This window comes from Zootoca vivipara, chromosome 12 (assembly GCF_965207765.1).
Source record: "Zootoca vivipara chromosome 12, rZooViv2.hap1.1, whole genome shotgun sequence".
Taxonomy (NCBI): Eukaryota; Metazoa; Chordata; class Lepidosauria; order Squamata; family Lacertidae; genus Zootoca; species Zootoca vivipara.
Genome location: NC_142595.1, coordinates 51947402 through 51968551, shown reverse-complemented (window position 1 = coordinate 51968551; position 21150 = coordinate 51947402). Strand labels below are relative to the sequence as shown.

Genomic DNA, 21150 nt, shown 5'->3' with positions numbered 1-21150 from the left:
TAGTAGCATAGTAACATATTCACAGAACGCATTTTGCTGCCTGAGACAGAAAATACAAGGGCTTCCTCAACCTGTTGGTCTCCAGCTGTGCAGGCTGGAGCTGATGGGAGTTGGTGTCAAAAAAAACATATGGAAGGCACTGCTCAAGCCTTCTAAATCCTGTTCTAGACTTCTTCTTTTTTTAAGGTTAATTACTGCTGCCATCCTTTTATTTTAATGCTCCGGAATATGAGCGCTCCTCCCAGCAAACTCCTGCATCGGAAGGCTGTGGTGTGAGCTCATACTCCCTCTCAAAGCCGAGAATAACCTTTGTCAATCTCATTCCCCTGCTTTTGACAAGAGTGAAATTGACAGTTTTTGGCTTTGGCATCATTTGGGAAACAAAACCACAATTTTAACTGGAAAACACAATCTTCTTCTTTCTAGTGCTTAAGTGTACATCTAGTGACAGTGGTGGTGACGGGCACAGGTTGTTGTTGTTGTTGCTGCTGCTGCTGCCGCCACCACCACTACTTATACACACACACACACACACACACTTCTTTCCCTCCCCTGGAAGGATAAAATGGAGCAGTTTTTGCAATTTCTTTAAGAGCTTGCACAAAGTGGTGGTGGGAAAGAGCTAGAGGGGTTGTTCTTTGTAGCACTGTGTGGAGCAGGAGCAGCTCTCCCCCCTCCCACCCCGCTACTTGCGCCTGGGAAACACACCCACACCACACAGTACTTCCTTTAAAATAAATAAATGGAGCACACACTGATCTTACCGCCTTTATTGTTCTGACTTGTCATTATGTATCAGCGGTGTGTCTACACCGGGAGGTGTGTGTTTCTCGTCTAACTTAAGGAAAGAGAGAGGAGGGGAAGGAAGAGAAAGCAATAAAAAATACATGATTAGCTGTTTTTCTTTTTTCTTTTTAAGTTATTATGTTCTTTGAGAAGATAAAAGACAGGGAACGGCCCCAGGATTTCCCTGCATTTCCTAAATCATAGCTTCAGATAGCAATCCTAACTGCGTAATCTGTGGTAATCTAACCACAATTAAAATCTGTGAGCTGTTCTCAACGCAGAGTCAAAGCATCATTTACAGAATTGTGTGTGTGTGTAGTGTGCTGTTCAATATTAATTTGGAATTAAGCGGTGTGATCTCGGAATGTTCTCTCAAATGTAAATTGGACCTTATAGCTTTCCTCCCTAGGTACAACTGACTTAAAAAAATAATAATAGAGAGGATCTATTCTATGCTGTTAATAATGATGGCTATGTTCTATCTACCTCCACTTTCTAAGGATACCTTTGAATGCCCATTGCTATGATTCACAAGTGAGGAGAACACAACTGTGTTCAAATCCTGCTTGCAGGTTTCCCATAATGGGCAGAAGACCATGGGCGTAGCCAAGGGGGTAGGGAGGGCCAGCTGCCCCCCCTAAATAAATAAAAATACAACACATGACTAACTGGGGTTCTGCCCCCCCCCAAATCCTGGCTATGCCCATGGCAGAGACCCCTCTTCTCATAAAAAGCTGGCAGCCCTCTGTGGAGGTAGGGAAACATGAGGTCTAAATTATATCGGAGGGAGCATTCACAAAACCAGAACTTTTTGACACTGGGTTAATTAATCTGGATAATAAATACATCTCCCCCCCCCCTTACATTTTCTGTTTTGCATTAAGGTTATTGTTAAGGCTTGATTACGTTAAGGTTATGCAACCAGGATTTAGTTGACAAATGGCCTCTCTCCATTAAACATGTGCCAATGCCGCCTTGTTCCTGTCAAAAAAAAAAAAAAAAACAGGACACAACAAGGCTGTGCTGCAGTGCAGACATGCCCCTGGACAATCGCTGAACTGACGTTTGTTTTCTTGTTTCCAGACCTGACAGGCACATGCCCCCAGAAGCAGAGTGAATACTGCTGGTCAGGTGGCCAGAAACGTCTTAGCATGAAAAAGAAGGAAGTGTTGGTTTTATTTATTTAATACAGCCATCAGCCCTGCCTTTTCATTTATTACTGTATTTAAAAATCAAAGTGGATGCTGTTGGAAGTTTGAGTACTATTTCATGGGTTAAAATGGAGTGAGGAATCTCCAGAATCCCAGACTACCCCTGCACCTTTAACTTCTTGATCTGACCTCCCGTCTCAGGCATAGGCAAACTCGACCCTCCAGATGTTTTGGGACTACAACTCCCATCATCCCTGACCACTGGTCCTGTTAGCTAGGGATGATGGGAGTTGTAGTCCCAAAACATCCGGAGGGCCGAGTTTGCCTATGCCTGTCCCATCTCATTGACAGACTTATTTCCTTCTCTTCCTCCTCACACTTCTCCCTTGAACTTCAAAATGAGAGGTCATCTATACTCTGATAAAACAAAAAAGCAAGCAAAGGAGCTAGTTTTTCTATCCAAGATAGGTATTTCCTACAGTAAACACTGTAGTTTTCTTACCCACATTATTTTCTATGTATGTGATTACAAGTAAAATCTACTCTTCACTAGCTTAAACGCTGCTCACTCTGCACACCAAAAATGTTTCAGTAGGTGACTGACCAGTTATCCCATTAGAAACAAAGCTGAAATCACGATCTGTGCTGCTTTACAACAGTTACATGCGCCAGGCTGGTTTAGATTCTTCTATGTGATACCAAATAAGTTCAACCCTCTTGTACAGTGAGTTCAAGGGACTGTGACTTTTCAGGAACATAGCAGAGGTGCAAATGAGTCCTTGTCTTAAGAACTCCTGCTGGCTCAGACCAAAGATCTGTTTAATCCAGCTGTTATGAATAAAATGCATGTAGATATTCACAATCACAGGTTTCTTCTTGTTGTGTATTGAGTCAAAGGATTTTATATCTGCATTACTATTGTCTATATGTGCTTAGGGTAAAGTAACTGACTTTTGGTTCCAGAAGGTACAGCTACGGTATTATTGTTTCATTTAAGCTGCTGTATTTGGATCCTCTGTCTTATTAAGGTAAAGGTAAAGGGTCCAACTCGTGACCAACTCTGGGGTTGCGCGCTCATCTCGCATTATTGGCCGAGGGAGCCGGCGTACAGCTTCCAGGTCATGTGGCCAGCATGACAAAGCCGCTTCTGGCAAACCAGAGCAGCACATGGAAACACCGTTTACCTTCCCGCTGTAGCGGTTCCTATTTATCTACTTGCATTTTTTTGATGTGCTTTCGAACTGCTAGGTTGGCAGGAGCTGGGACCAAGCAACGGGAGCTCACCCCGTCACAGGGATTCGAACCGCCGACCTTCTGATCAGCAAGCCCTAGGCTCAGTGGTTTAACCACAGCGCCACCTGGGTCCCTGTGTTATTGGTTTCCTCCAAAAGGCAGCACTGTGATTGCCTGATATTGTTCCCTCCAAAATGTATCCCTTTCTAGCTATTCCCTGTCCCTATAAATGTAGCCTTCCTGCCCTCAGAGTCAGTCCTGTTTTGCCCTAAATAAAGAACTGTTCTCTTGAAGATGTGTACTGTATCTGGACTTCTTAAGCTATGACACAACACTTCTTACTAGAGTGGCCAGCCGGAAGCCCAGGAGCAAAGCACGGAGGCAATAGCTGTCTCACTCACTATCTCTCCTGAGCAACTGATATTCCCCTGGGTGGCATTGCTTGCCTCTGAACCTGAAACTCCAGAGGACTGCTCTTCATTTCAGAACAGAGTCTCCATATAACACAATGAGTCTCTTCTTTGCATTCTGAGGAGCACAGAATCAGAAAGCAGGAAAAGTTGCCTGGTGAAGCAACTAGCCCTGAGCACTTCCCAGTGCCTTGGAGGTTCTCTGCCTTCCCACCAACCATATTGTGAGGTTTTTTGTTGTTGTTGTTTTAAAAAAGCAGGTTTCTACCGGTAGTTCTCATGAGGCAGAAGTAATTGGTCAATAATAGGACCCCTGATATCACTGGCATGGGGGCTGAAACAAGGCTTTCTACACCGAATATATTTGTGTGTAAGAAATCTAAGTTTAACAGTTGTGCTTTCCCTCCCAGGAGCACAAGTTAACAAAGGTGTGGGACCCCTAGCAGCAAAGTTCTCACAATCATAGAATCATAGAGTTGGAAGAGACCACAAGGGCCATCCAGTCCAACCCCCTGCCAAGCAGGAAACACCATCAAAGCATTCTTGACATATGGCTGTCAAGCCTCTGCTTAAAGACCTCCAATTTGAGTCCCCAAAAATAGGGGGGGCGTCTTATACACAGAAAAATACTGGGGGGTTCAGCACTCTCTTTCCCAGAAAAAGAGAGAGAATCTGTGTGTGTGCCCTGTTGGTACTTAATCAGCATTACAGAACCAACTAAACTAAGGGCTCATCCCAGGGGAGGGGTGTAGCCAGGATTTTAGTTGGGGGGCAGGCCTTTTGTTGGGGGGGCAGAACCTGTTAGCTATGTATTTTTATTGATTTGGGAGGGCAGCTGTCCCTCCTTGCCCCCCCCCGGCTATGCCCATAGCTTGTCCACATCTCCCCTTGTCTAATGTCTAGAAAGCACAGGCCTGAGAGGCATCCTGTCACTTTCCCCAGGAAAGCCCACTCTTTATCACTGAATCGGATCAAATGTCAATTCCATGGAAAGCCCAATTGGTGTTTGTTCCGATTCATAGAAATCAAAGAACTGTAGAGTTGGAAGGGGACCCCCGGGGGTCATCTAGTTCAACCCCCTGCAATGCAGGAATCTCAGCTAAAGCATCGGTGACAGGTTTAACCTCTGCTTAAAAACCTGCAAGGAAGGAGGGTCCACTACCTCCAGAGGGAGACCATTCCACTGTTGAACGGCTCTTACGGTCAGAAAGTTCTTCCTGGTGTTTAAATCACCATCTCCTTTATTATTATTATTATTATTATTATTATTATTATTATTATTATTGGTTTTCTTGGTTTGTAACTTGAAGCCAGGCTTCCCCTGGGGGAAGAGGCAGGACAAGCGAGAGTGTGAAGGAGCCCAAAGTAGGAATGCCTAGTGGTAATGAATGGGGAAGAGCAAAGTTGCTCCCCATATACAAATTCAAATGCACACTGGTGTGGGCTAATCCAATCTAATTCAAATGAGAAGGGGAGTGGATCAAGAGCTAAACAATCATAGAAATTGAATCATAGAATTGCAGAGTTGGAAGGGACCCTGAGGATCATCACTGCATAGGCTCTGGTGCAATTCAGCAGGGCTCTTAATGCAATTATGTTCTTAAACCACATGCAAATCTAGTTATACTAATTTCTTTTACGAATTATAGAGAAATGTGTAATTGCAAGATCTGATAACATGGTATGGATCCAGCTAGCCTGCAATTCCATGAAAGCCAAAGAAACAAATACTAGCCATTTAAATTTTGTGAGGGGGGGGGGACTGAAAGACTCTGTGGTTTCAGAACAAGCAGGAGCTTGTTTTTATAGCTGGTGTGTCTGGGAGTTATGTTGTGAAATGTGCTTTCTCTCACACTTTTCTTTTTTAACCACATGTGTCGATCCCATCTTTCAATAGCATATTTGGATTTGCTTAAAAGGGACTTCTATCCATTCATTGTGATCATAAATGTGGGGTTGTGTTTATTTCCTTCTCTGGTTACACAACTCTCAAGAAAGTGGGACTGAGAGGGGTGTTGTCGGTGTAACAAGTTCAGCATTTTTTCACAGAGCTAGAATTTCATCACAGGCCCTGCCACCCAAACCTTCAAATCTTGACATTGTAAGAAAATGATAAAAAATTAAACTCTCTTTAGCTACAGACTCAATGGCGGAAATACCAAATGACCTGACTACATCTCCTGTGTCTAAAATATTGAGCTCTTTAGCCAACTATTTTACAAGGATCTAAAAACGACTGCTGATAACTTTCCTGAAAAAAGCCGCAATCCAACATCAAGTTATCCGATGCCTCTAAATCAGGGCTAGGCAACCTAAGGCCCATGGGCCGGATCCGGCCCAATCACCTTCTAAATCCGGCCCGTGGATGGTCCAGGAATCAGCATGTTTTTACATGAGTAGAATGTGTCATTTTATTTAAAATGCAACTCTGGGTTATTTGTGGGGCATAGGAATTCGTTCATTTCCCCCCCAAAAAATATAGTCCGAGGGACGGTGAACCAGCCCACGGCTAGAAAAGGTTGCTGACCCTTGCTTTAAATCCATTCGATTAAATGGGTTTAATGAATGGTTGTTAAAGATACAGTTCTATGCACGCTTAATTGAGAGTAAATCCCATTGCACAACAGGGCTTTACTTCCCTACAAGATTGCACTGCAAGTTTTAACAAGGATGTCGGCTGCTTTTGGGAATCTTTTGGGCACCCAAGAAACCCTTTAACATACTGGGCAGGATTCAGGTAGAATGAAGCCCATTCAGATCTGAAGAGTGTCTCCAGGGGAGAGATGATCTGCCCACAGAGGTGCATGGCTTGATGGAGATTGTAAATAAGCCCCTTCTAAAAATTCTTAGGAAGCTTTAACTGTTGGAGGATGTGGCAGTGCTGGCCATATCTATAGGGATCATCTTCTCGACCAGGAATCTACTCATGCCAACGTAGATCTGCTTGGATCCCTGCCCTCCTCGCCCGCCATCTTTGAAGATTAGGCATGTGGTGGTTACCAGGCAGAAGCTGCCCTCTCCTCATACTATCAGTACAACTGTTTTACCACCATTTTATTTTACTTTATTTTAAATTATATTTTACTGGTATTTGCTGCTAGATCTCCCTGTTTAAGCTGATTGCCGTTTGATTTGTGTTTATGTTAGTTTGTCTTTTTTTAAAATTGTCCATAAAGCACTTTTTCTCTCTTGGCAGGAAGCTGGGATGAAGGAAAACCTGAAGTCAATACTTTTTTTTTCCAGTGGGAGAGGTTGAAGCATGAGCTGAAGGGACGCAAAAAAAATAAATAGAAATTGAAAAAGTGTGAATGTCGGCAGGATTGTACTAACAAAGGATAAACCAAAATTCTTTTCTGTTTTAAGACGCCATTTTGTTGCCTTTGAGCCAAATTTTGATGCCCTTTTCCGCATGATACACAAGATAACATCAAATTTCACATAGAATCATCCATTGGATTCCTTTCTAAACTGGCGAGTGAGTTTAAGGCAACACATAAAGCTTCTGGTAGGCAACATTCAGTTTTGAAGTAAATATTAATTATTCCAACTGAGTATAATTCATTCATGACAGAAGCCCCTTTCTGAAAGGCTCCGTTTTGATATCTGCAGCACTGGTAATCATTACTATTTCTGCTGCGTATCGCCACTATTATTTTCGGCTCACACGAAGCACCCAGGAGCCGCTGAGGAGAATTTCATGAGGTAAAATAAACCACGCTTGTGCTTGTTGTGCTTGATGATGATGATGTCAAAATCTGGGGGCCATCAGAGGTCAAGGAAATAAACAACTACCTTATCTGACTTTTAGAAGGCATCTGAAGGCAGCCCTTTTAAGGGAAGTTTTTAATGTTTGGTTCTATTTTTAATATTTTGTCGGGAGCCGCCCAGAGTGGCTGGGGAACCACAGACAGATGGGCAAGGTATAAATAATAAATAAATAATTATTATTATTATTAGTGGATGCTGAGGTGCTGCCTTTTTTGTCAAATATACCTATCAAGAAAAGGCGCGATTCCCAAAATGAGTCTTCTTATATGGAATCAGAGGCCTTTGGTTGCTGCTTTTCCCCCTTTGACTCAAATTGGAGCGCTTTTCCTACGTTTTAATTGCCTCACCAGAAACTCAAGGTCACTGACTGAGGGAAGCGCTTAAGATTTCCCGGTTAGAATTTTGCCGCCTTTTCCTCCCCGCCCCCCCCCCAACAACTCCCCGTTCGCTCTCGCGCATGCGCCAAAACGAAACACCCTCCGCGGCGCGCGCCTCACCCTAAGCAACCTCACTCCAGCGGGGCGCGAGAAGGGGGAAAGGAAGCCGAACTGCGCACGCGCCACAGCCCAATCCGGGTAACGTTGCTGGAGAGTTGAAAATGCGGTAATACGAAGTCCTCACTCGACTCTCCCTCAACGAGCACATCGATCTTCGCGCATGCTCAGATTCGTCGGGGGGGGGGGCGGAAGAGCCTAGCGACGCCATCCATCGGGCATGCGCACTGGGAGGCGCTCCTGGAAATAAACCCACGTTGCTTTGCTCCAGGAGCGAAGGCTTTTTGCACCCCAATTCTGTGCCATTTATTTATTTGTTGCATTTATTTCCCACCTTTCCTCCAAGGAGCTTAACGGCTTTGTTTCCATACACCCTCAAAGAGACCTTCTTTACACAGCCCTTCCTGTAGTGTCCTTTCACTGTGGTTTGTATCACAGCATCATGGAAATAAGATTGCTCATTTGCTTATTTCGAAAATGGGTGCTCTCCACCTTCAGCGTCATTGTTCCTAGGTTGGCAAGCAGAGCATCAACAAGATTTTGTTTTCACTTACGAATTAGCCTGCATTTTTCAATTTAAAAAGAGGCTTTCAGTTGTTATTATTTGAATTGTAGAGTTGGAAGGGACCCTGAGGGTCATGAACCTCCCGCAATGCAGGAATCTTTTGCCCAAGGTGGGGCTCAAACCCACAACCCTGAGATTAAGAGTCTAATGCAGGCATCCCCAAACTTCGGCGCTCCATATGTTTTGGACTACAATTCCCACCATCCCTGACCACTGGTCCTGTTAGCTAGGGATCATGGGAGTTGTAGGCCAAAAATCTGGAGGGCCGCAGTTTGGGGATGCCTGGTCTAATGCTCTCCTAACTGAACTATGACAGGCATTTTTTTAAGCAGCCTAAAGTCACTGAGAGTCAAGTGTAGTCAGACTAGGACCTGGGAGACACCAGGGTTCAAATCCCCTCTCCGCCATGAAGCTCACTTGGATAACCTTGGGCCAGTCACTGCCTTCTCTCAGCCAAAGCTACCTCAAAAGGTCAGGTGGTTGTGAGGATCAAATGAGGAGTGGGAGCTCCTTGGAGAAAAGGTGGAATGTAAAGACAATAAATAAATTCAATTAAAGCGGTTTGCCAACTCACAAATAATAACAGTTTAAAATGAAAGTCAACATCAAATAAAGGTACAGTACAGCAGCATTATTTTAAAAAAAACTAGTAAAAATTATTACTATTTATAAATAGTAATGGCAAAGGTCTCCAAGCAACTTACAGTACATTTGTTGTTACTGACATCTGTCTGTCTCAGGAGGCAATAGAGGAGTGTGCCTCTGGGAGTGAAGTCAAACCGTTGGAGGGTTACGGCATCTGTGGCTGTAGTCTGATACAGGAAAGACATGATTTGTTGCAGCTGGGGCAAATGATTGTGCTGCTGCAGACACACTATGGCGCTGCAGACACACTATGCTGCAGACACACTATGGCGCTTCTCTATCTGCACTCTTCCCAGCGGTCATTCCCCCTCTGGTCGGTGGCCGACCAAAGAGAAACCAAAGATGCCCCAAAGGGAAACACAAACAAGATTCGAGCACATGAGCCCTCCTGCTTTGGTTTCCAGAAAATGGTACAGTATTTGGAAGTACTGTATTAATGCCTTCAAGTGTGGAGGCAGAGCACAGCCATTGTGGCTAGTAGCTATTGATAGCCCCCTTCTCCATGAATTTGTCTATTTATTTATTTTTTAAACTACTGTATATAGATTGGTGGCCGTCACGGTCTCCTGTGGAAGTGAGTGTCACAGTTAACTGCTGCGTAAAGGAGGGATTTTTTTGTCTGTCCTGAACCTTTCAGCATTCAGGGATGCCCACGAATTCTACTCCCTTGTCAGGGATGGAGACCTGGGAGAAAACTAATGAAATTAATTTCAACTGGGATAAATGTAGAGGTGTGCATTCAGAGAGATGCTTCAGTATAGAGTGAGTGACAAATGATTTAGGGGTGGGGTGTTTTTTTTTTGTTTTGTTTTTTTAGTATACCACAAACTGAGCTGCTAAAAATACTAATGCAGTTCTAGTCTGTTCATGACACAACATGAAATAGTGGTATCCGGTGCTACGGTATTTTTATAGGAAAAAAGGTGCCAGAACTCACCAAGAACACCTCTTATACTGTAATGGCAATGGCACCTACCCGAGAGGTGCCGGAATTGAGTTCTTGTGAGTTCTGGCTGAATAAAAGCCCTTGATGGTATCCCACTATCACGCTTTGATTAGACCATGCCTGAAGTACAGTGCCCACTGCTGTTTAATGGGTTTAATTAAGCAGTTCAATTAGCTGTGATCCCTGCATTGGACTAGATGGCCCTTTGGGGTCCCCCTTCCAACTCAATGATTCTGTGAGAATATCAATATAGTGGGGGTGTGCGTTGACTGAAGGGTGGCAAAGGTGGGGAGGGGTGCTGAAGACCAAATCTTAAGGCTGCCTAGCCTGTTGAAAAGGTGATAAGATGCAAACGTAATCTTCAGTTATACGCCTGGACCAGTGGCCTGACTGAGACGGCCTCCTAGCCTAAATTTGATTCCCTGCCGCTCCAGAGGGTCAGATTCAAAGGAGAAGGGGGAATTTGTGCTAGGGAGAAACAAAGACTGGGTGAGCTGCTCCAACTGCAAAACAGGCTTCTTCAGGAGGAGGTGACGGACTCTCTCTTCCCGTATAGGCTTTCAGGCGGAGGGCTGGGTGGCCTCCGAACACGTGTGTTTGCAGCAGGGTGGACTAGATTGGCCTTGGCTCCCCCCTGATGGGAGTTGCAGTCTAGCAACTGCGGTAGGTGATATTTGAGGGAGTTCCCTTTCACCTCTGCGATTCTGTGTAACAGGTGATGTGAAAGGGACCTTTCTCCACCTGAGGCCCTGGAGTGCTGCTGCTGCCAGTCAGTGCTTGATAATACCGAGCTAGTGCAATCAACAGAGTCGGAAGGGATCCCCCAAAGGCCATCTAGTCCAGCCCCCTTCCGTGCAGGAATCGCAGCAAAAGGAGGCGGCTTCCTACTTGGGAGGAGCGCGTCCTCCGCCAAGATTGCCAACGGCTGTCGACAACACTCCCGTGAAGTCACTAAAGCAAAAGGCTCAGGGGCGTGCAGCACCGTTCCCACGTTCGTGGCTCTCCACGGAAGATCAAAGGAGCTTGTGGGGGGGCATATGTCCCTGCGCATGCGCGAAAGCCTCAGCCTGCGAGCCCAAACCACAGGTCCCAGGGGGCTTTGCGTGCGGCGGGGGCCTGGGGAAGCGAGACCACGTGACCCTTGACAACTGTCCATTTTGGGAGCCTTTAAAAAAAACAAAGAACATTCTTTGCTTGTGTTTGTGTGAAGTTTCATTTTTACACAAAGGCGAAAGGCGCTGATACTTCACAGCTCCTTTCCCCTCAGACTAAAGAGGAGTCTGTCCATAGCGCTTGGCAAGAGCCAATGTTTCTGAGGGGTAAAGATCCGGGAGCTTAGTTAGGTGGCTAAATCAATGCCTGGGAAAAAATGATTAGATTTTGGGGACATATTTTTTGCAGTTGTCAGCTCTAGCCCTGCGTTGAGAACTTTTTATTAATAATATCTGTCAGGAAATAGAAGTGCCTAGGCTGGTCGTTTCTTTTTCTGGCTTTGGTACCTGATGTAACGCTGCCACAGGCGCTTGACCTGAACTGCCCTGTGCAAACGAGGACCCTCACCCACACTCGGGAGAAAAATTAGCTTGGAGTGTAGCGCCTTGATTGGCCGCAGGCGCTCCGGCCCAGCTTCCTCATTGGTTCACAGGGAAACTAAAAGGCGGGAGGAAGGCGGGGAGCCGCGGCTCCTCGAGAGCTCTGTGGCAAAGCCGTCGATTGGCCAAGAATCCAGGCGGGCGGTGACAGCTCTGAGCGCCGATTGGTCTCTTCTGCGAGGAGGGGGCGTGCCCTCCCTTGGACCCGCCCTCCACGCATATAAACCCGGATCGCAGGGGGAACTTGCCATCGCAGGAAAGCAGCGGGCGCGGAGCGCTCTCCCTCTGGCTAGCTGAGGGGCTGCGCATGCGCTAGGGACTTTGGGGCGGAGCGGACACAGAGCAAGAGAGAGATGGGTCTGTGCGTGCGCGCCGGGACCTGAAATTCCGGGGAGGACGCGCGCTCGGACTGCGGTTGCGCGCCGGGCCTGCGCACGAGCGGGGAGCTTGACGGCGCACGCGTAGGAGGGGCTCGCGCGGGGCGGGAGGAGGAGTCTCCGGAGCCTCGAGCTCAGTGTGAGGCGGGAGGCGGACGAGGAAGGAGCTCCCGGCCCTTTAACCCTTAAACCGCCGCTGGTGCCTCTGCCGCCTCCGCCGCCGCGAACCCATGCAAGGCATGATCGAGATGGCGGCGGACAAGGAGACATTCTTAGTCCCGGCCCCGCCGCCGCCCCTCCTCAAACCCCCGCCCAGAGGAGCAGGGGGCGGGGCTGGCGGGGGGGACGTCCCCCTGGTGCAGCTGCGTCAGGGGGCCACCCCGGCGGAGCAACCCCAGGAAGACGCCCAGGCCCAGCCAGCGGCGGCAGCAGCAGGAGGCCCTAGGGAGGACACGGCCTCCCCACTTCGCCCCTCCGCCAGGCTGAACCAGGGGGCCGCCCCGGCCCACGACTCCCTCCCGCCTCACCCCCCCGTCCAGCGCAGACCCCCGCCCAAGGGAGGGGGTTCCTCCGCAGCAGCAGCGGTCGAGGAAGGGGAGGACAGCGTGTCCGAGCTGCAGCGGCCCCGTAACGGCTTCCAGCCGCCGCCGCCCCACCACCAGCCGAGGGCCCCCGGCGGGGGAAAGAGGCGCAGCAGCTGCAACGCGGGCGGAGGGTTCAAGCACCCGGCCTTCAAGCGCCGGCGGCGCATCAACTCCGAGAGCGACCCGGTGCTGCCCTCGGAGTTCCTGCTGGGGGGCAACATCTTCGACCCGCTGAACCTCAACAGCCTGCTGGACGAGGACGTCAACCAGGCCGTCAACGCCGAGACCCCCAAGTCGTCTCCGCTGCCCGCCAAGGGCCGAGACCCCGTGGAGATCCTCATCCCCAAGGACATCACCGACCCGCTGAGCCTCAACAACGCCCAGGAGGACCATCCGGTGTTGGCAGCCCCCGTCAAGCCCGGGCGGAAGCGTCACCGCCACCGGGGGGCACAGAGGGGGACGGCCGGACTGGAAGGAGGTGGAGGTGGCTCCGGCGGAGGCAAACCCCCGCTGCCCGCCTCGTGCAAAGGGTGCCAGAAGACGTGCAACGGGGCCACCCCGCAGCCCTACGAACTCAACACGGCCATCAACTGCCGGGACGAGGTGGTGTCTCCCCTGCTGCCTGCCACCGGGGAAGCTCAGCCTGGGCAGCAGGCCTCCGGGTGCGCCACGCCGTCAGGCACTTCTGTGGCCTCCTGGACAGCCGGGGGCAGCAGTGGCAGCAGCAGCCGCCACCACCACCACCGCAAGAGGCGCAGGACTAGTAGCAAGTCAGAGGGAGGAGGAGGAGGAGGCCGGCATTCGGGGGCCTCTACGTCCAGCGAGCAGCCCTGCCGAAGCAGCCCGGACAGGGGGCACAGCGTGCCAAGGGGCCGCCACCCTCAGGCTGCTTCTGGCCAGCCGGTCCGGCAGCAGCCACCGCGCCACAAATTCCAGTACGGCAACTACTGCAAGTACTACGGCTATCGCAACCCCAACTGCGAGGACTTGCGCCTGCGGGTGATGAAGCCCGAGTGGTTCCAGGGGAAGGAGGTGCTGGATGTGGGCTGCAACGTGGGGCACCTCACCTTGAGCGTGGCCAAGAAGTGGGGTCCCGCCAGAATAGTGGGGGTGGACATTGACGGGGCCCTCATCCACTCGGCCCGCCAGAACATCCGGCACTACCTTTCGGAGGAGATGCGCGAGGAGCAGCAGCGTGGCCAGGATGGCGGCGGCGGCAGCGAAGGGGCCAGCCGTGCCAAGAAAACCTTCCCAGCCTCCCTCATGGCCAGCCGGGGGCCGATCGCTGCACCAAGGGTACCCCAGGATGGGGTGGACGCCACGGTCTTCCCCAACAATGTGTTTTTCGTCCAGGTAAGGCGTGAGAGAAGACCTCGGAAAGGGTGGTGGCTCGGCCTCCCCGGCCTGTAGATGCTCTAGGGCAGAGGGTCTGCAAAAGGGTAGGAAAACCTGGTTTTTTTCAGCTCTGCCTTTTAAGGTGCACATTTAAAATATGCCAGATTAAAGTTGATTTGGCACCAGTTGTATTGTCACGGTTCCTTTCCTTAGAACTGCCATTACCCAGCATTCCCCAGAACTGCCATTTCCCAGCATCCCTCAGTGTGAGGACTGGTAGGCTTAGAATCATAGAATTATGGGATTTGAAGATTCACCAAGGGTCATCTAGCCCAACCCCCTGCAAGACAGCGGGGTGCAGATTTGGTGGGGGGTGGGGGGTCCACATGTGTAGGCATGGCATGAAGGAAAAGCGATGGGGAGGAGGCAGGCAGGCGGCAACATCCAGCCATGTTCTACTAAGGCCACTTCCTGGAAAGGAGGAGGGGCCAATGAGGCTTCTTCTGACTGGGTGTCCTCAGCAGAGTGACATGATTGGCCCAATTGGGGTGGAAGGGTGGGACAATTAGGAGGGAACTTCCTTCCTAGGAGTAGAGGGGTGGGCTAGATTGGAGCACTGTCTCCAGACATCTGGGTTAACCAGGCTCTCCTGAATGTTTTGGAACAGCAGAAAGGCTTTTGCTGGGGAAAGCAAAAAGCCCCACATAAAGAACTGGGAGGATTTCGGGTGAGGCAGGTGAGACCTGATACCCATGTGCAACTTCCCTCCAAGGAGTGGTTGTTGGGGGGGGTAGAACGTCCCCGTCCCCCCCGGTTAATTTAATTGGGTCATTAAGAACAATCACTCTTTGAGCCTGCTATAAATCTACTTGCCAGATCAGCTTCCAGAGCGCAGAGCATCCTCTGAATGCTGGTTGCTCAAAGCCGAGCTCCTGCGCTCGAATTCTGCTTTTGGGCTTCCCATAATCATCTAATTGGCCCCTGTGAGAACAGGATGCTGGACTGGATGGGCCACTCGCCTGATCCAGCAGGCTGTTCTTGCTTTCATGCCCAGCACAGTTTGGAGATTTCCAACAGCTGACATTCAGAAGCATTGCTGCTTCCAACTGTTGGACAGTTGTGACAAGTAGCCATCAATAGCCCTCTCCTGCATGAATTTGTCTACCGGTAGTTCTCTTCTAAAGCCACCCAAACTGGTGGCCATCACTGCCTCCTGTGAGAGGGAGTTCCACAGTTTAACTCGGTTCCTTGACTGCATCTGTTCATTTTATGTTTCTCCAGGGATGGAGATGGTAGGGAAAAGGATGTCCTGACACTTGCTTGTGGGTTTTTTTTGGGGGGGGGGGGTGCCTCCTTGTTACTCTCTTTAAGTTTGTCCCGTTGAGACTGAGCGGGCAATGGAACTTCCTGGGGAGGAAGGGAGCCCATGGCACCTCCAGATCTTGGGCAGCAGGATGCTACAGCGGAGACACCCTTTATCTGGAGCCAGGCAGCGCTGGGCGGAATGGGCCACCAATCGTGTGCATCTTAATGGCTTCTCCGCCTGTGTAAAGCGTTGGCGTGAGAGGGCCCTCTGGTGCCTGACGGCAGCCATGTGAGACAAAACATACAGAGAGGAGGATCCATGGTTGTGTTGGCAGCAGAAGGCCTTCCTGAAGAAATCGAGAGGGGAAGGACGCTCTTTGCAGGAGGAGGTTCGGCTGAAGTCTTTTCCCAGGCACCTTGTTTATAGGGCCAGCTTGATAAAGAAATCCTCCCCTGTGCTGTTGTGACTGCAGCCTGTCCTCAGCCTTTGATGTCCTGGGCTCAAAAGGGAGATCAAGGGTCCCCCCGCTGCCCCCACCTGCACCTGGCCCTAACAACAAGCCCAATTCTCCCTGAGCAAGGAGCTCTGTTGGAGCTGGGACCTGAGCAGCCCTCTGGCACATAGGGGAAGGGTGGGCAGGCAGGCAGACAGGATCCTTTGGCCTGTCTCTTTCTGCAGCCAAGCTGTTGATTAACTCTGCCCACTGGAAAGCTATACAGAGGTTGATTGGGGCTGGCTGGCTTCCCACCCACCTGACAGGTCCAGTGAGGGTGACGTGCGTGTGGAAGAGACACTTTCAACCCTGGAAAGCTCTGTGTGTGTGAGAGAGAGAGAGAGAAGTGGTCTGAGTTTGTGTTGTGCCTTGCCTTTGCCAACAGGTGCTGCCTCTTATTATTATTATTATTATTATTATTATTATTATTTTATTGCTGCTACTATTATTTATTATATTTGTATTCTGCCAAAGATCACAGGGCGGTTCACAACATAAAAAGACAAAATGAGAACACAAAACACACAATAAAATAAAAACAAGCCAATAAACACCCCCCTTTCAATGTTTGTGATAAATCCTAGCTGTGTTCCTGGCCCTCTTCCCTGTCCCAGCAGGAGCAGAAGAGTGGACTTGCCTAGACAATATTCACCCCCTCTCCCTCTGGATAAGGTTGCCCCTCTAGGCCAAGGCCAGGGCTAGTTCCAAAGCTATCTAGCCAAGGTGTTGGAAGTGGCTTAATTGGCAGACTATTTGGGGCATCTAGTTGGCCACAGCGAGAATAGGATGCTGGACTAGATGGGCCCCCTTTGGCCTGAACTACCGGTAGCACATTCTCCTTGTGTTCTTACGGGACTAGTGTTTTAGGTTTGTTTGTTTGTTTTGCGGGGGGGGGGGCACAGAATAGCACTTTCTCTCCTGCTGCCCATGTTTTGGAGTCTGGTTTTTTTGCTCGGCTGAGGAGTGGCTGTGGCCTTGCTGCACTTCTCCTGTTTGGAGAGCCTGCCTTAGACTTTCAACATGCGCAGTGCAGATTGTGCAAGGAAACGGGCTCTCTTATTTTTATTTATTTTTCGTGAGGGGGGGGGCAGGTGGCATTTGGACTGAGCTGGGGAGAGGGCGCCAACATGGGCCGCCCTTTGGGTAGCAGAATGTGCATCTAGTGGGTTAGTCTTCAGCTGGCCTTCTCTAATGGATTCTTTTTCTCCCCCCCCCCATTTCTCTCTCTCCCCCCCCCCTTTTGCAGGGCAACTACGTGCTGGAGCAGGACGAACTGCTGGAGGCTCAGAAGCCTGAGTACGATGTGATCCTGTGCCTCAGCCTCACCAAGTGGGTGCACCTCAACTGGGGCGACGAGGGCCTCAAGCGCCTCTTCAAGCGGTTCTACCGCCACCTGCACCCGGGCGGTATCCTGATCCTTGAACCCCAGGCCTGGTCCTCCTACGGCAAGAGGAAGAACCTGACGGTGAGCCCAGGGGTCTGCAGCAGGGCTGGGCTGGGGGGCAGAGAGCGTGGCTTCCTCTGCCTCCTTATCTCTTGTATGTGGCATAACCCACCCAGGCGGGTGGGATATAAATAACAAAATAATAACTATTATTATTATTATTGTAGGCATGTGGCTTAGTGTGGTCGATTCTTAGTGGGGCATTACTGCCCTCCTTGAGATACAGTCCTGTCTGCCATGTGGCCCAGGGCAGCAGGGAAATGGCAGCAGCATTGGGTGCAGGCGGCACAGTGGGTCTGTGTCTGGCTGTTAACCAGAAGGTTGGTGGTTCGAGCCCACTCCGGGATGGCTGCGGGCAGGATTCCTGCAGTGCAAAGGGGCTGGCCTAGATGACCCTCAGGATCCCTTCCAACTCTACGATTTTAGGACTCGTTGAGTCCTGAAATTGCAAGCGACTTCCAAGGGCCGTCCACTCCTACCTCCTGCAATGCAGGAATCACAGCTAAAGAATCCCTGGCAGACAGCTCGCTCCCCCCACCCCCCCACCCCCCCAAAAAACCCTCTGCTTAAAAACCAACGAAGGAGAGTGCGCCATCTTCCAAGGGCATCAGAAAATTCTCCCTGCTGTTTAGGCAGAACCTCCTCTCCTTCAGATCTATTGCTTTGGGTCCTCCCCTCCAGGGCAGCAGAAAGCAAGCTTGCTGCATCGTCCATGTGACGGCCCTTCAGATATCTGAAGATGGCTCTCACATCACCATATTGCTCCTACCCAGAAGGCCTTGCTGCAGTTCAGTTTCTGATAATTGGTTCTCATGGGAAACTTAGATTCTTGCTTCACGCAATTAACTCAAGGTAGTGTCAATTTACTCTTGGCAGAAAGCCAAGGTCTGCCTGGCCTGGCAACAGCTCTCTGATTGGTTAATGACCAGCACTGAACTCTGTTATCTAGGAATGCTAGCAGTTTCTTGTTGGGTGTTAGGAGTTGGAGTGCTGCGTATGGTTGGAGAGAGAGAGAGAGAGAGAGACAGAAAGGATTTATTTTGCTCTGCTCTGTATGCAGAAACTGCTGGTTTTATTTTCTTTTAATAAATCCAGTGTAAATAGTTATTCTGCGTCTAGCCGACTAGTCATTTCCACCTCAACTAGCTTCTGCGCTGTGCAGGAAAATTCTGCTACGTTTGAGCTAAAGCCACTAGAGCTATGCCTGACACTTCAAAATTCTGAAATTCAGCAGCCCAGGCCAAAACCAAACCACCAGCCTTGCCTGTTCAAGGATGCCAGAGAGAAATAAAGATGGTAGCAGGGAGGAGAGAGGCAGAGGTGGGCTCAAGGGAGCAGCCAACTTGCGGGGGGGGGGGTGATCAGTGCCCAACAAGCGCAGGTCACCAAGCTTAACCACGTGCCACTTGCCCCTGGGTCCAAGCGACCAGGTGAGATTGACGCGGCACAATTCCTCCCTGCTGCTAGGTCCTTCCCCCCCCCTTTGGATTTCTGCATGCACGGCAGGCCTTAGCCGCGTCTCTTCCTCATGCCATGTGAAACGAGGACTGCCAGGGTCCAGTTCTGCTGTATCATCCCAAGCGTGTTCAGAGCCAGTTGTGTTTTCTGTTTGGGTAAAGGGCCAGAGCACTCTGCACATGCTCGGGGCTCCCCACCTACTGCATCATAAAGTCGAATGCTGCGGCTGTGCCGGCACTGATTTCTTCTCCGTCCTCCTTTCCTAGGAAACAATGTGCAGGCATTACTACCGGATCCAGCTGAAACCAGACCAGTTCCCTTCTTACCTGACTTCCCCGGAAGTGGGCTTCTGCAGCTACGAATTGGTGGCCACACCCAGGAGCACATCGAAAGGTATCAGCCTTTGAATTGAACCTCTCGGTGGAAGTGGGGAAAAGGGGCCCCACCTCCCACGTTTAAGGCGAGGGTCTAGAGGGGTGAGGTTTGCAACCTTCCGTTGTGCTGCCCCGAGAACCTCTTAAATCCTGGGCCGGGCTTGGCTCTCAGCTGAATTGCAACAGGCCCTGAGAGTTTAAGAGAGAGAGAGAGAGAGAGAAATGGAGGGCGGGTCTGGATTGTGGGACTGGACAGAATGGAAGCAGACAACCTGCATTTGGGGGTGGGGTTTAACCACTGGAATACAGAGACCACAGCACATGATTTGAATGAGGGGAAATGATGCTTGGGAGCGGGGAACAGCTTTTGCTGAAAGAAGGGTATTTTGGGGGCGTGGGGGGGGAGAGATGTGGCCTATCCATGCCCATCTGAATTGTGCCATTTTGAGCACACAAAGCTGTCAATCAGACCTTGTGCTCCACCCTCTCCATTTTGGCCCCTTCCGCCCCCTTGGTTCCGTCCATCCTCCCCGGTGCCCCCCTACCCAGCCACGATGGGCAGGGTATAAATAATAAAATTATTATTATTACCCTGCAAAAAAAACACCATTATGTCTAGTGGCGGTTTGCACAGCCCACTAAGAAAGAGAATGACACAGCTGAGTTCAAAATGGTAGCAATGAATTGCACATCCGTTCAAAGCCCAATTAAAACTTAATTGGTTTGATTCAACAAAACAGATGAATGAGCTTCATCCAGTGATAGCAGCTTTCCAAAGTCTTGATAGTCACTGGCTTTGAGCCCCTGGCGTTAATTCCACCGCCCTCCATGTGGGGGCAGTACCACCCCCTTTGGGAACCACTGCTCTAGAGGCCCCTTTTACAGCCCAGCTTACTGAGGTTTTTCAAGGGGTGGTGGTTGTGGGGGGGAGGCTTCTAAACGCGCCCTCTGGCTCCTCCCTAACTCTCCTCCTCTCCCTGCAGGATTCCAGCGACCCATCTATCTCTTCCACAAGGCCGGCCCTGGGGCCCACTGAGGGGGTGTCTGCCGCCGATGCCTCGCCCCTCCAATCAGCCACTTGCTGGGGCAGGGGGGGGCCAACGGATGAATGTTGGACACTTTGCTGGCAGGAGGGGAGAGCCTCTCCTCCCAGCCAGGACGGAGCAAGCCAGACTTGAGACTCCTGCAGCCTTTTGTGGGCTCGGCAGCCGCGTCGCTTGCCCTCAACCACCAGAGGGCTCCAGAGACTGCAGTGGGGCAGCGGAGATTCGCCCTGGAGCAGGACCTTGACTACTGTTATGGGGTGGGGGTGGGGGGGCTGAGAAGGGGGTGCACTCCAGGAGGGTGGCGTTTGCACTGAGGTGTCGTTTTTCTTTTTCCGGTTTCCCTTTGAGGTTGTGGACCGTCACTCAAGCCAGCAGCATGGCCAACAGTTTGGCAACATCTGGAGGGGAAGAGACAGGGTAGGCAGCTGGGAGACTGGATGGCTGGGAGTTTACAGTATAGTAGCAGCAGTTATTTCTCTGACGGGTTTCCCCTTTTGCCATTGTCAGTGCCAGTTAAAAGAGGCTCAGCAGGCACCTTCCGGGTGTTCCTGCGCTACAACTCCCACCAGCCTGTTCTGAAACCTCGGCCAGGGAGAGAAAAGAATTCTAAAGTTGGCGGAGAAAGGAGGAGCTGCGTCTGCGGCACTGATTGTCCCTTGATAGCTTCAGGTTGGGTTGGTTGGAAGAAGAGAGGGTGACCCAGCCTCCACCACCCTCCTGCAAAAGGGTTCTCAGAGTCTCTTAACATCCTGTATTGGGGAGCGGGGGGGGGGGCCTCCCCTGCCGTGGCCAGCAGTAGACGCGAGAGGCCTCCCCTCTCCCTACTCGAGTCCCTGGGGCAAGGAGGATTTTGCCCCCACATGGACACAGCCAGCAGGAAGACACATGCCTATATTGCGGCTGGGGTGCCTTGCTTGTCAAGGTAGGAGGAGGAAGACATGACCAGCCTCGAATGCCAGCTTCCCATACCCTGCCCATGTTAGTCAAGTGGGAGACAGCTTTTTTAAAAAACACCATCTTGTTTCCCACAAAGAAAACACCACCTTTCTGGGGAGGATCTGAAGGGGACCCCTTCTCTGGAGTTCTTTCTTTAAAAAAAAAGTTGATTCTATATATAAATAAAAGCTTACAGATTATTACCAC

At 50.3% G+C, this 21150-nt stretch overlaps 2 protein-coding genes across 7 annotated transcripts in view; one reads left to right on the top strand and one right to left on the bottom strand.

Moving 5' to 3' along the window:
• Window positions 1–8011, bottom strand: part of ZCWPW1 (zinc finger CW-type and PWWP domain containing 1) — a 40441-nt gene extending 32430 nt beyond the window's left edge. For 4 of the 6 annotated variants that reach the window (XM_088655620.1, XM_088655622.1, XM_088655624.1 and 1 more), the window contains exons 1-2: window positions 7846–8011; window positions 765–834 (exon numbers count right to left, since the gene is read on the bottom strand). In XM_088655620.1, the coding sequence (XP_088511746.1) occupies window positions 765–789 (25 nt within the window). In that variant the 5' untranslated portion in view covers window positions 790–834; window positions 7846–8011. Of the gene's footprint in view, window positions 1–764; window positions 839–7845 lie in introns of all 6 variants that reach the window. The other 2 variants (XM_088655626.1, XM_088655621.1) reach the window with 2 other exon arrangements.
• Window positions 8012–11839: 3828 nt separating this feature from the next.
• MEPCE (methylphosphate capping enzyme) lies at window positions 11840–21149 on the top strand. Its single transcript, XM_035136220.3, has 4 exons — window positions 11840–13904; window positions 16932–17150; window positions 18854–18980; window positions 19945–21149. The coding sequence occupies exons 1-4, from the start codon at window positions 12198–12200 to the stop codon at window positions 19995–19997; spliced, it is 2106 nt and encodes a 701-aa protein (XP_034992111.3). The 5' UTR covers window positions 11840–12197; the 3' UTR covers window positions 19998–21149.
• The last annotated feature ends 1 nt before the right edge of the window (window position 21150 follows it).

What these genes read in the sequence shown, in the direction of transcription:
- MEPCE (XM_035136220.3), top strand. Translation starts at nt 12,198, where the DNA reads ATGCAAGGCATGATCGAGATGGCGGCGGACAAGGAGACATTCTTAGTC. An exon ending in ACAATGTGTTTTTCGTCCAG is followed by an intron (nt 13,905 to 16,931) that starts GTAAGGCGTGAG and finishes CCCCTTTTGCAG; the next exon opens with GGCAACTACGTGCTGGAGCA. An exon ending in GCAAGAGGAAGAACCTGACG is followed by an intron (nt 17,151 to 18,853) that starts GTGAGCCCAGGG and finishes CTCCTTTCCTAG; the next exon opens with GAAACAATGTGCAGGCATTA.